Source organism: Telmatherina bonti (genome assembly GCF_933228915.1).
Source record: "Telmatherina bonti genome assembly, chromosome: 2".
Classification (NCBI taxonomy): domain Eukaryota; kingdom Metazoa; phylum Chordata; class Actinopteri; order Atheriniformes; family Telmatherinidae; genus Telmatherina; species Telmatherina bonti.
This window is the reverse complement of record NC_136620.1, coordinates 38,534,274-38,547,545: the sequence shown is the minus strand read 5'-3', so window position 1 is coordinate 38,547,545 and position 13,272 is coordinate 38,534,274. Positions and strand designations below refer to the sequence as shown.

Here is a 13,272-nt window from a genome sequence, read left to right as displayed (position 1 = left end):
GACTTATTTAAGAGCGGCAGAGTTAACTCTGTCAGCAGCTCGCGTGTTTGCAGTGTTTGTGGGTGCAGATATCTCCGAGAAGCATACACCTGTTAGCAAACACACACAAAGGAAGGCGCAATACAATATGACCTCCTTTCTCCCTAACCACCTGTTTGTGCACTAAAAGGAAAGAACAGATGCACATTTGCACATTGTTTCTGAGTTGTTTTTTTTTTTTTTTGTTTTTTTTTTTTGCTATATTACATATTCCTATTTTACTATATGAAGAGATTAAAAGATTTATTTTTCTATCTTTGACATTAAATGCATCTCACAGCCTCAAGGCCTGCTCAGTGTTCTCCAACATGCTCATGCAAAGCCTCTACTCAAACATCCAAGCACTGCATGCTGAAATATTGTATATTCTGAGGCTCTGTACCCTTACGGCCAGCTGTGAGGGATGAGGCTTTTAGATCCTCTAGGGCTTGTAGATGTGATGATTGAAATGCCAGGCAGATCTGCGTCAGGGACACAGGTCAGGATAAAGGAAATGGAGAGGAAGGGAGGGATGGACAGAAGCAGGAGGACATCGGAGGGAGGGAGGGAGAGTAGGGGGTTCAGAGAGGTTGACGGATGGAAAGTTGTAAAAATGAAGCAAATATGGGAAAAAGAGACAGGGGATAAGTATGGCTAATGAAAGCTCCCTGCAGTTTTCTCAGCTGTTCTGCGAGTGGAGGGGGGAGGGGGGCAGCACGGAAGGCCATCTTTCCTTTGCCTACACATACACTTTCAGGAACGGGCCGTGAGCTTATTTAAAAAAAGCACATCTTTGTTTCTGACTCGGAGCCTCATTGTCACCATGGTGACACTGTGAATAACAGGGTTGAATTGGGACTTTGGGCTCTTGGGGGTTTTGTGCTCTTGTAGCACCTACATGTGCTATGTCAAGAGCTGGCCACCCTTATTGACACACAATGGATTAAAGGACAGAAAGGACATCCTTATTCTATTTTTGCATTTTTAACCTGCTTCAAAATAAACACACACACACACACACGGGCACACTGGAATGACAAAGACTTAAAGAAGAAATGAAAGGGAGTTGTAAGAGAAGCAAGCATTCCTGCAAAGGGAGCTATGACTCAAAGCCAATAATGATAACATTGCCACTGGTAAAATCTATACTTTTTTCTGCAAAGAAAGGAAGCACAAATGCACAATGTACACACCTGGTAACAGGCTGCAGATGAAAGCCAATTTGGGTTTCCTTTGTGTAACCGAGAGCTTCAGTTGGACCACAGGTCCCTGTGGAACAAAGACCGACGAGTGAGGGAGAAAGAGGAAGAGATTGAGAGCAGGAACCAGAGTGAGAAGGTGATAGAGAAGGAGAGGTTGGCGGGATTTGGGGGGTTGTGGGGGGTTGATAGGGTGTCCGGGCCCACCTGGGAAAACAATAGCAGCGAGATGAGAGTGTGGCTCAAGGGCCCTCCCTGTCCGTAAAGTGCACAGCTGTCGGTTGCAGGCGGGGAGGAAGATCAAAACAGCCCCGGTCTAGTTCAGGTGTTGGACCTTCAGAGACAAACAGATCACTTTGGGAACAAGAGCCTTGGTTGCCATGACGATTTTAGCAACAGACAAACTCTTTTTTTTTTTTTTTAGAACTGGAGAAGTGATGCATGTTAATGGTTTTAATTTATTTCAACAAAAACAGAAAACAAACGCGGATTAAAACTATTTGTACAGGCTAAGCTGGGAAAGCAGCCCGAGTGCGGCTTTTCTTCTGCAGGTGCCTTTTTTCTCCCTTACAGAAAACCCTCTGCATTTGCTGACTGATAGATTATTTTGTACATTAAGGATGGTATGTGCAGAAGGGATCTGGCATATCAAACCTGCTTGAAGCCATTGTAGAAATTCCAGCATAAAATGACGAAGAGGAGGAGAGAAACATGCGCGTATGCTGAGAAGGAAGGAAAGTGTTTTTGTTGAAAGAGAAGCCATCTGTGTGATATATGGATTCTGGCTGTAATGAAAGACTGAGTGGTCGTGTTGCAGCCACCCTGATGTCTCTCCTGTGTTTAAAGGCGGGCGATGTGAGTTATGTTCGGATCATGTTGATGGCACACACCAACGAATTTTCTTGTCTCAGCTCAGTGATCACAAGCAGGGGTACGACTGGTGTCGGGTGGCAAAAGCATCTCTATCTGCAAAACCTTTGTAATTTGTTGCAAATAAGTTGAGCAGCTACTGTTCTTATTCATTGTGATAAATTAAGGCTCTCATCCTTTTTTTTCTTTCCTTTTATTACCTTTTATTTTATTTTCTGCCTTGTTATCTACAATCTCACTTTTTCTTTCCCCTCTCTGGGCTGATATATAGCGCCTCAATGCTCTTTTGGTGCCTCCCAGCTTGTGCACTCAATAACCAGCTGAACTCAACAGACAATCTGACGCTCCTTGCTCATAAAACACAGGGATTAGGCTTTAAAGCTCAGTGGCTAAGCACACAGAGAAAGTTCATTATTTTGCAGTGTTATTCTTTATTAAATTTAGCCACATAGTAGCTTGAATTGTGCAACAGAATAGAAATGTTGTGTGGCAGCCTGCATGCAGTTGTGATGTCTAACACCACAGGTTTGCCAAGAAGCCGACTAAAACGTTCTTGGATGTTGCCCCATTCCTAATGCTAACCCTTTTAATATTTAACCAGGATCCAATATAGGAGTAATTATTTTTCCAAACAAATTACGCCTTGGGCTGAAACCACCGCAATCTGATATGCCACAGCGATACATTCTCTGTCACACGGTGCTATTAGTCATTTTAAATTATTTATCAAGCTTGGGTGAAATAGGATTTTCTTCAGACCTATTTTATGACAAGCACAAGGCTTCAAAAGAATACAGACCGGCCTTCATATTCCAAAAAAGCAATTTCGATGAAAAGCTCCTCTGGCTCATTTTCAGAAACCCCTGGAGACATCCATATGTGAGGAGACACAGAGTCAATACAGGAGTGACGATGCTGAAACTATGCAAAATTATGTGGAAGTGGCCTTCTTCTGAGTTCTAACCACGATTGTATGACTCATATCAAACCAACTATAAAATGCTCAAAGATTACTGCATCTTTCTTTCATATTAATACACAACTCATGAGCTCATCTTACACTTTAACTCCTTTACCGACTCCTGGAACTCCTTAAGTTACAGCAGAAAAACTTAATCTTAAAAAAACACAATCCGCTCTTGGCATTTCTTTTATTTTACTTTATTCTTGCATGTAACTCAACACATTATCCTCTTCAATGGAAACTTATACCAAACATTTCTGAGCCTATTTAGTATTTAGTGCCCTAAATGTAATAAAAAATGGGATGCTAATAGCTGGATTCTCAAGAGTGACATAGCAAAGTTGCTTTAAGACTTTATGAGCAGTGCTGAATATAGCCTGAGTGGTAAGAACAGAGGCTCATTTAACTGCAATCTGCAATGAAAAATAGCTCCATTTTTATGGAGTGACAAATGTCACACGGAATACAAGCTACGTTTAACCGCCTGCTTAGCGTTTTCTGTCCAGCGAAGTGAAAAGCCTCGAAAAGGCACAAAAGCCAGCAGATACATGTGTGAATGGTCGGTGGAGAACTGAGTCGCACTGCTGAGCAGAGATGATACTAAATGATGGAAAAGAAAGAGAGGTGCAATGGAGGTCAGCAAAGCCTCTTTTTCTCTGTCTGTGCCGGGGCCCCAGCTGCTTTGCTCTGCCCCCACCCGCCTGCTGCAAATTAGCCCAACTATTTACCCTCATATCTGCACATTAGCAAATTCCTTCAAATGAGAAAACAAATGCATCTGTTTTGTTGTGCAGAAAACTTCATGGGAGTCTGGATGGACTTCTGCACACACACACACACACACACACACACACACACACACACACACACACACACACACACACACACACACTGCAGCTCCCTACTGGGCCTCCCCGAAACCCACAGTTCCCTCCCCAGCTGGACAGTTGATGTCCAGATCACACTGTTGGTGTCTCTCCTGTCCACCCTGCAACCACTGCTAACAGTTTCTGTTTTTAACCCTTTACTCTCTTTGTAATTATGCAACTTTACATTTCATCTCATGACCTGCATCAAACGAGGAAATTAAGGCTCTTAAATTTAGCATTTTTTTCCTTTTTCTTTACAAAAGTCTTCATTGCCCTTGCGGCATATTTTCCGTCTTGGTGTTAGCTTTTAAATATTCATGTGAGTGGATGGAAGAGGTGATGGGGGGGAGGAGGTTGTGATGAAAGGAAGGTGAGGGGAGGCGGGAAAGCAGAGAAAAGGAAGAGGGGGGGTTTGGAAGAAGCCAAGCCAGCATGCGGTGGTGGGGGCTACCCCCTTTCTGGAGCTCCCTGCGGAGGGATAGCGGGCATACAGGAATGGTGGAGGGAGGGGATCAGCAGGCGGCCTCATGATTTATTTAGACCCAGAGGCACCTGTGCCAGTCAGCCGCTGATGGCAGCCATCACCCTGCCAACCTACTGATGCTGGAATCCTATCGAAAACACACAAGTCTGTGGCAAACATGAAAATGAATCTGCCAGTGCTGCTGCGAGAAACTTCACCTGCATGGTTAATGATCTTTAGACCTTAATGGAAGGAAAATTCCATCGTCAGAAATCTTCAAGCCAGGATGTGTTAGTGACCTACCGCTTCGTGATTTCCACTTGCACCGCTGTGCAGTAACTTCACTAAAAACAAATAACAAAACACTGACAAAGTTCTCGCTCATGTGCTGCCATCATTCCCTAAAAAAGGCTGAGGAAAAATTCTATGTTTCAAATGAGCCAATCAATACAGAGCAGAGAGATTGCAGCCTTAGCGAGCCTGAGTGGGCGGCTTGCTGCGTTTTATCAAGGCAGCTTAATTTCCGTCAGCTTAATATCCTGGGAAATGTATGGAAATTGAACTGTGAGGGAGAACAAAGACAAGCATCCAGGATAAAACGTTGTGGTGAAACTCAGAAAGCCACGTCTTATCAGCAGAGTCCCACATTACACATGCATATAGGTGTCAGGCGCGCACCTGGGCAGCCTGTCACATTGTAGCAAAGTTCACATTCTTCCCGAAGTGTTAAATAATTTCTCATTCATAATTTGCCAAAATGACTCTGAGCAGCCAAGGCTATACGTTCTGATGCATATGCCTGACTACCGGTGGTTAATTAGCTTTGCTGCTACATGTCTCCTGCTTGCTGACTGCTCTTTGGAGACACATGGAAGAGCTGCCCAGAGGCAAATTATAAATGAGAAACAAGTTATTAGGATTCTGTCATGCATAGTAAGGTATTATAACTGTCATAAAGAGCACAACAGTGGATACACAGTGCAGTAATTATCATTTTAGGGGTCTTCCTTTTATATGCCAGTTCCTGATAATAATCAATTGCCTTAGCATCTACAGTCAACAACAGCAAGACAGAGCTGGACCTGAGCGGTCACAAGCTGCACATATAAAAGCTAATTATAAAACAAAGCAACCTGAAAGTCAGCAAAAAACAAAACAAAAAACAGGTTAGAGCGTTTCAACAGCAGCCCCGTCAGGCTGAAGCTAATGAAAGCTCATCTGCATTTGTAATAATCTGCCACTGCTTTGGGAGAGAACTCCTTGTTCCAGGTACCGGTAAGGAATGCAAAACAAAGAGGCATCAACACACCTCTATCTAAATCCCTTTCTACCTTCTCTCCCTCATTTTTCCTCCCTGTTCAAAATCTTTTCTGGAGAATCTTGTGCTAAACAACACCTGGACTATTAGCAGCACCCCGAGCCAATCTTCTCTTCTAATTCACCCCCCACCCCGTAGTAACCTGATCCTGCCGCTTACCTGCCTTCCATTCTCCCTCTTTGGCACATAAACACATACACTTTAACACACGCTTCAGAGAACAGTAACTAATAGCAACCTCATTTATTAAAACACCCCTTGATGTTCCGCACGGAGGCAGGCTAAATGTGCTGGAACGCCTGTCCTGTCTGTCGAGATGTGCGACGTGAACAGATAGAGCGATAGATAGACAGGTGAGGCAGGGACTCGTCTTACACTCAGACGACTGCTCTGCTTGTCAAACTGATACCTGCAGTAGATGTCATCAGCTGTTGGGGCCATGTGTCAGAAGTTCAGCACGGTTACGGGCACCGCTCATTTGCCTTGAGCTCTTTTCCACTAGGGGACTTCAGACACTTGGAGCTTAAAATGACAAGATCAACAAGTGGAATCTTCTCTCATGGAAGCTTTTGACTCATTTTACTTTTACCCACAATTTCTCAGATTCAGTCCACACCTTTACCTGCACCCATCAAGCCTCTGATGGATTGTACATGCAGTTCATTCATGTGTACGTGCTGCAGACAGGCAATCTCATACGCAAGCTGTGAAGGGATGATGTGTGTGTAGTAACTCACCATCAGGCTTCTTAGTTAATATTAAAGCATTTAATTACAAGAGGAATTTGCTGTCTGTCGTTCAGCCATGTGTGAAGCAAGCCGGTGTAAAGCATCTAATGTGAAGAAACAAATCGCAGAAGGTTTTTAATGGAGTCACGCTACTTCCTATGAAAATGGAAAGAACCTAAACCCCACCTGCACACTAACTGCATGACCTTGTCAGTGTTGAGTTTGTCTAAAACCTCTGTGGTGCAAACAAAGCGAGGCTGCAGGGAAATATTAATAAGCCAGGTCGCTCAGTGTTTTTCTTGATTTCAGTGACAAATAATACTGCAGACACATGGAAGCGGTATTAAAATCTTCATACTAGCTCGCAGTTTTGTTGCTGCCCCTTCAGATGTTAAAAAACATAACAGAATAATCACAAAGATCAATAATGTGACAAAATTTCTCTGGAGCAATTTTCTGCCAAACAGCATGCGCCCATAAAAACAAATAACCGTTAACCGAATCCTCTCAACTGATGCTGTTTCAGTGGGACTCACCCTCGTGCACCAATCAGCACAATGTTAAATAGAAAAGATGAAAGATAGCAGGTGAATGTGGAGCATTTTCTCATGAAAAGACATCATCGTATTGATAAGACGAGTTGGAAGAGCAGTAGGTAGCTGCAGCAGCGTACAAGTCTGCTGCTATTTAACTAATTTAAAATATTATAGCTCAAAACAATAAATTAGGAAGATATTCTGGTGTGGTTTGATACACAACATGATAAAAGAAAAACGACATACATACAGTGTGTTGAATACTGATGCAGAAATACGGTTTCAGTACTTTTATCTGGTGTAACGTGGGACTGAGATCTCTGACTGCGACATCTTAAAAAGCTGGGTAAAAAAACAACATGTCAGAATTCCTGTTTTCATAACTCCATGAACCGAACCAACAATACTACAATGAGAAAATTCCCAAAAATTCTGTCTGAGAATCACACACAAGGTCCAGATATCAAAGTTAGCTACATGCTCTTAACAGCACCAGAAAATCTGCCGTCATGTGGCGGCATTATGTGCCATCCTTGAATAAGAAGGCCCTTTAGACATTTCAGCAGATACACATGCAGGGTGAGAACATTTTTTTCCTTCAATGCACGCCTCTGTCTGCACTCCACACCTCCCTGCTTCAGCCAGCAGCCACCACAATGTCTGTTCCCACCAGCCGAACTGCCTCAGGAAACTTCACATAAAGTTAGGTAGCGTCTTGCTGCTTTTCACCAATCTCATGGCTTTAACCCGATGAGATAAATAGGACAAAAATGTCCAACTGGGACGAGACAATAATCCTTTTATCTGGCACAGGGTAAGCTTGACTAGCAAGCTTACCTGTTACGTCATTAGCTGCATGGAAGAGGGAAGAAGACGAGCAAGAAAGGAAAAGAAGGAAGGATAAATAGATGTAGGGTTGCAGTTAGGTCATTAAATGATGTAACCTGGACCTAAAAAGCACTTATGATTTAGAATTTTTAAGATGCATGTGTTTAAGAAACGTAAAGTTTTATCTGCATCAAGTGCAGACAGGCCTATTGGACAAAGACAGATGAGCTGAACTATGTGACCCTGTAGTCTGAGAGCAGCGAGGCGAACAAAGTTGAAACTCAAAGCACACTGATAGCTGATCTTGTTTACCTTGAATGGTGGTATTTTATTTGCATGACTCAACCTTGTGGAAAATCCATAACTCATTTGCAAGGCTGTTACAGGACATGTAACATCAACAGCAAACAATATCTACGGCGTCCAAAATGCAAACAGCTATTAGTATTATTCTCTGAGGTCGTTTCATCTTATTAAACAAAGGCAGGCATTGTTCAGAAAAAAGATGGACATTTTATTCAACAGGAATCAATACAGAGCAGGGATGTGGTTGCCGTAATGGTCGATATAAAGTAACATGGAGCCAGTTCCACAGAGCTGGGTAAGCACACCTGTATGTAATCTCCACCCTGTCAAGGTACAGGCAACAGATCCAGTTATCTTCTCATCTGCAACCATGAAAGATGGTTTGATGTTCTCCTCTACGCTTTGAACTCACACTGAACTTTTCCCACAGTCAAAATCTGTTTGCTGACCACTGCGTCGTGTTAAGACACCCATGGTACTCATCTTCCATGAGCTCATTCTTTGAAATGAATTGTGAGACTTGCCTGATTCCTCACAATGAGTCCTGTTAAGACACACACACACACACACACACACACACACTGCTGACACACAGTCATTATGCAGCACTGAAAAAAAAACCCTGCCACACACTTTCACACCACCATCGCAGTGCTGAAAACCCGCTTCGCCAAGTCCCAAGTCTGGCTTCTGGTAGGTGATGGCTAATTTTCTGGTCTATGTAAGTCTTTGATTCCACCTCTGTGCTGCCAACAGGAAATGAAGGGATGATCTCTGCTATCCTCCGCTCGTCAGTCCCAGAGAAGACAAACAAGAATGTTTTATAACCTGCTTGTTGACTTACTGTAAGAAGCAACAACAGGAACTGCTGTTGTTTACCTGAGGTTGACATACTTAACTAACAACAGCACCGTCCTGTTGGCATGTACGGCCCCATTCCCATGCAAGTTTTTGACATGTTGTGGTTTTAGGAGAGACGGCTGAGAGGTAGTGGTTAAAAACTGACTTCAATCAACACAGCAGGCCAATTAAAATGATACACCTGTCATATGTGATCAGAAGTTTAATAAAGTGGAAATGGAAAAATGAATTTCATTACCGCTCATTTCTATTTTCTGCTGTTTGGAAGACTTCACATATTAACAGGAAAACTGCCTTAAACCAACAATATACTACTGAAATAATAAAAGCAGACAGAACATGACCCACACGCACTTGCCACATGGTGTGTGTGTGTTTGCATGTGGTAGAACAGCTCAAACACACACACCTGTTCCTTCATCAGCTGCAGAGCCGGCTCCAGGCCTGAGCCCCAAACAAAGCTGCTCTCTGTGCACACACAGACACTGTTTGACTCCTTACACAGCTCCTCAAATGCTGCCTCTGCTGAAACCTAAACACACTGTTTGCTATGGGTGAAAAAGATTTTTTTTTTAAGTGCTGAGAGAAGAAAGAGAGGTCTTCCCTGGGAGTCATCTGGTTCTAATGCAGGACCCACTGGTGTGGATTACAAGCACATATTACAAGGAGAACTCAGGCTGACCCCTCATCTCAATCCCAAGGGAAATGGGAGCCAGTCAGTGATGGGGGGGTGAGGGTCTCAGGGCATGGGGAGCAGAAGGGTGAATAGATAGATGCCTTTGGGAAGATTGCCACCTCACATGATTGGAGCCCTCCTTCTGTTGGGAATTGGTCTAAGATCTTTTCAATAACCCACCAATGAAAACAGGAAACAACACTTCTCTTCCCCTAAAACCTCCCTGGGCTACCGAACAATGCCATCGCTTCAAAAATTCCCTCAGGTCTTCTAAATAACTAAGCAGGTTCTGTATAATCATCAAAGTGGAACCAAAGCTAGCTTTTTTTTTTATCACATTAAACACAGTAAGCAGCTGGCTACTCTGCAAGCCTTTGAGTTTAAATGCCCCGTTTCACATTAACTAATGGGCTAAACAAGCAGCAGAAAAACATAGAGCTGGAATGCAGAGAGGACTTCAGCAGCAGCTCAGAAGGTTGGCAGCAAATCTGGATGTTTGGACAAACAATCAGCTCAGCCACAAAAGCATTCCCACTGAAACAACGATAAATCAAACAAGATGCAAAGAGTGAAATAACAAGGACAAGCATTGCATCTGCGGAACTCACTTTCAATCAAACTAGTCTGTTTCATCACAAGACTGTTATAATATCAGCGTAGAGGCTCTTACCGGTAGTATCTGGACTGTAGATAAGTGGAGCAGACCGCTTTGGACACATGGCTGGCTGAACCGAAGTCAATGACCTTGACCCTGTAGGGCTGTCGGGATGGGTCCACGAGCATGATGTTCTCCGGCTTCAGGTCCGCATGGATCAGCCCGAGGCTCTTCAGTTTCATCAGCGCTGTGGCTACCTGCTGCAGCACGGGTCTGATGTACTTGAGAGGCAGCGGGCTGAACTTATTCTGTTTGAGGAAGTCATACAGGTTCTGTTCCAACATCTCAAACACCAGGCACGTGTGGTTCTTGTGCTGGAAGCACTCGTAGGCCCTCACAAAGTTGTAGTCGTCGGCGCTCTCTGTGCTGAGTCGTGCCAGGATGCTGACCTCGATTTGGCCCTGCCGTGCGTACGAAGGGTGGTTTTTCAAGATCTTGATGGCCACTATTTCGTTCGTGCCCCTCTTCCAGCACTTAACCACCTGTCCAAAGGTTCCCCGCCCCAGAAACTCCAAGACTTCGTAGGTGTTGGTCATAGAGCAGAGCACCTCGTGCTGCACCAGCTGGTAGTCTCCCTCATTGTTGGAGCCACTGTTTTTGGATGTTGCTGTGGAGGTGGCGGTGGCTACTGTAGCCACTGTGGCTCCACTGGCTCCGCCGTTCTGGATCATCGGTGGGCCGTGCTCCTCAATAATCTGCACGCTGCTGTTGTCAAGTTCCTCACTCTTGCGTTTAAGCCCGCATCGCTGGTAGGTGTCAAGGAGACTCACCGTGCTGCGGCGTGTCAGGTTGTGAACACCGACCCCGCCGCCCACACCGCTTCCACCCCCGCCACCTCCACCACCACTGCTGTTACTGCTGCTGTTGCCTCCGCCACCGCTGCCCAGCAGAGACCCGATGGCCCCCGAAGTGCTGCTTGCTGAGGCGACCACGATGTGGCCCGCGCTGGCTGGGAAGATGAGCGCCTGCTCGTAGGGCAGGGTGGAGCTGGCGACCTGCAGGGAGCTGTTGATGCCTAGGGCGCCACTGGTGGCCGACACGTTCTTGCTGCTGTTGTGGCTGTAGACTTTGTTGTGCGTGCCGTACCCGGTCATATCCCAGTTGCAACTCGGCTCCACCTTCAGTTTCTTTACGCTAAAGAAGGCACTTGACTGGAGAGTGTGAGGGGAGAAGACTTGCACATGCGAGGCCATACCTGTGACAAGAGGGGAACAGAGAGGAGGAGCGAGGGGAATGAAAGTGAGAGGTTAGGAATTTGAGAGTGTCTGAAACATGAGTGGTAGTCACAAGCTTTAAATAAAAACAGCTTGGGTCAGGGCAGGTCATTAAAAAACCAAGCTTATATGCCGGTGCATCACCACCGTAATCCCAAGAACTCTTTAACATCATAGTACCCTTTAAATAACATCACACTGTCAGTCAGCATTAGCTGCTTTAGAATTGTTCTTAAGTACTGCTATTCTCTGATATTTTGTGATAAAACACGAGATATGAAGACATAAAAGACTGGTGTGGAAGGGATAATACATTTAGAAGTTCTTCTATTGTTACATAAGATAAAAAATAGGCAAAAACTGAACAAAGAGATTTAGATTTAGATGAGTAAAGCTTATGCAAACCTCTGGTTCATGCAAAGGAAATGCCATTTCCCTATGTTCCCATCTGCAGCAATGTAAACAGTCTGTGCATATGGAAAGAATACCCTTTCATGGGATGCTCCAGAGACAGAGCAGAGATACATAATGATATACAAAAAACAGTAGAACAATCCAAAAAGGTTTCAGGATATGATAAGAATTTGCAAAGCACAACCCAGCTCAAGCAATTACCGCTGCACAATTACTCGCTTTAGAGAAGGTGGAACGCAAAATATTGTTCACGTAAGTTTAAAAACAGGAGAGGGGGCACTGAACTGCCTCACAACCACAGATTTTGAAGACAACAAAACAAAATACCAGCAAGGCTGTGCTCTGAACTCCTGGGAACAAACTGCCTCAGAATAAGCAAAAGCCTCTCCAAGCAAACCACTGCCCAAAAATAGTCCCATTCTTTATCGCTCTTTTTGCAAACAGACTTGTTTGTAACACTGAAGTGATTATTACAGCACAAAGAAGATTAAACGAGACTTGTGCTCATAGATGTAATGCTATGTTTAAACTGTTTCCTGTAAACCCAAAATTAGTTTACTGCTAACAAACTAAGAGTTTCCACCTGGCCATGCCGAACCCCCCCCCCCCCCCCCCCCCCACACACACACACACACACACACACACACAATTAGAGCTTGCAGCCGATCCACTGATGCAGGATTCAAAGGTATGTCAAAACACGATCACTGACAAAACTCATGCAAACAGCCCTTAAACTCCGTTTACTGCTGGTAAAATTACTGCTTTTGTGTGTTTAATGGACATCTTGAAAGTTGGGAACTTTTCTTCTTTTCAAAGATAATTAAAGGAGCATAGCTCCTTCAAAACAGGACGACTATTATAAATGCAGCTCTATTGTGCGGCCAGAACGTGACATGGTCACTTTGTCATTATTAGCTCTTGCAGCGGTGATGATGATTAATTCAGTGGGAAGCTGGCAGCCTTCCACTCAATTGTTTTTTCCCCTGTAACTCTATTGAGCTCTATTCCACCTCCTATTCTTTTTTCCTCTTTGGATTTTTTATGTTTCTAGTTTGGCCTTGCTGTGACTTACTAGTTATCTTTCTGGTCATCTGGTCTTAGCCCTAATGCGCTAGGATTGAAGCTGCACATCATATTAGAGGGCTGTAAGCCTGGCTGGTGTTGCACAGTAGCTGGTTTAGCGTAGCGCCTCCAATGCTCCTTGTAGCAGTAATTTAAGATTCGGCCATGAAATCTACACATCTGTCCACTGAACAGCCATTAAGATGTAGCTCTTTATGTTGATGTTGCATAAAGAGGGCATGCCTGCTTCCTTCACGTCTGGTGCAACTGTGACTCGTCCACAGAGGT

General features: G+C 44.2%; 1 protein-coding gene across 1 annotated transcript in view; it reads right to left on the bottom strand.

Moving 5' to 3' along the window:
- hipk2 (homeodomain interacting protein kinase 2) overlaps positions 1–13,272 on the bottom strand; it is a 65,031-nt gene that overhangs the window by 38,812 nt on the left and 12,947 nt on the right. Inside the window, exon 2 of the mRNA XM_079253247.1 lies at positions 10,307–11,486. Coding sequence (XP_079109373.1) covers positions 10,307–11,486 — 1,180 coding nt within the window. The remainder of the gene's footprint in view (positions 1–10,306; positions 11,487–13,272) is intronic.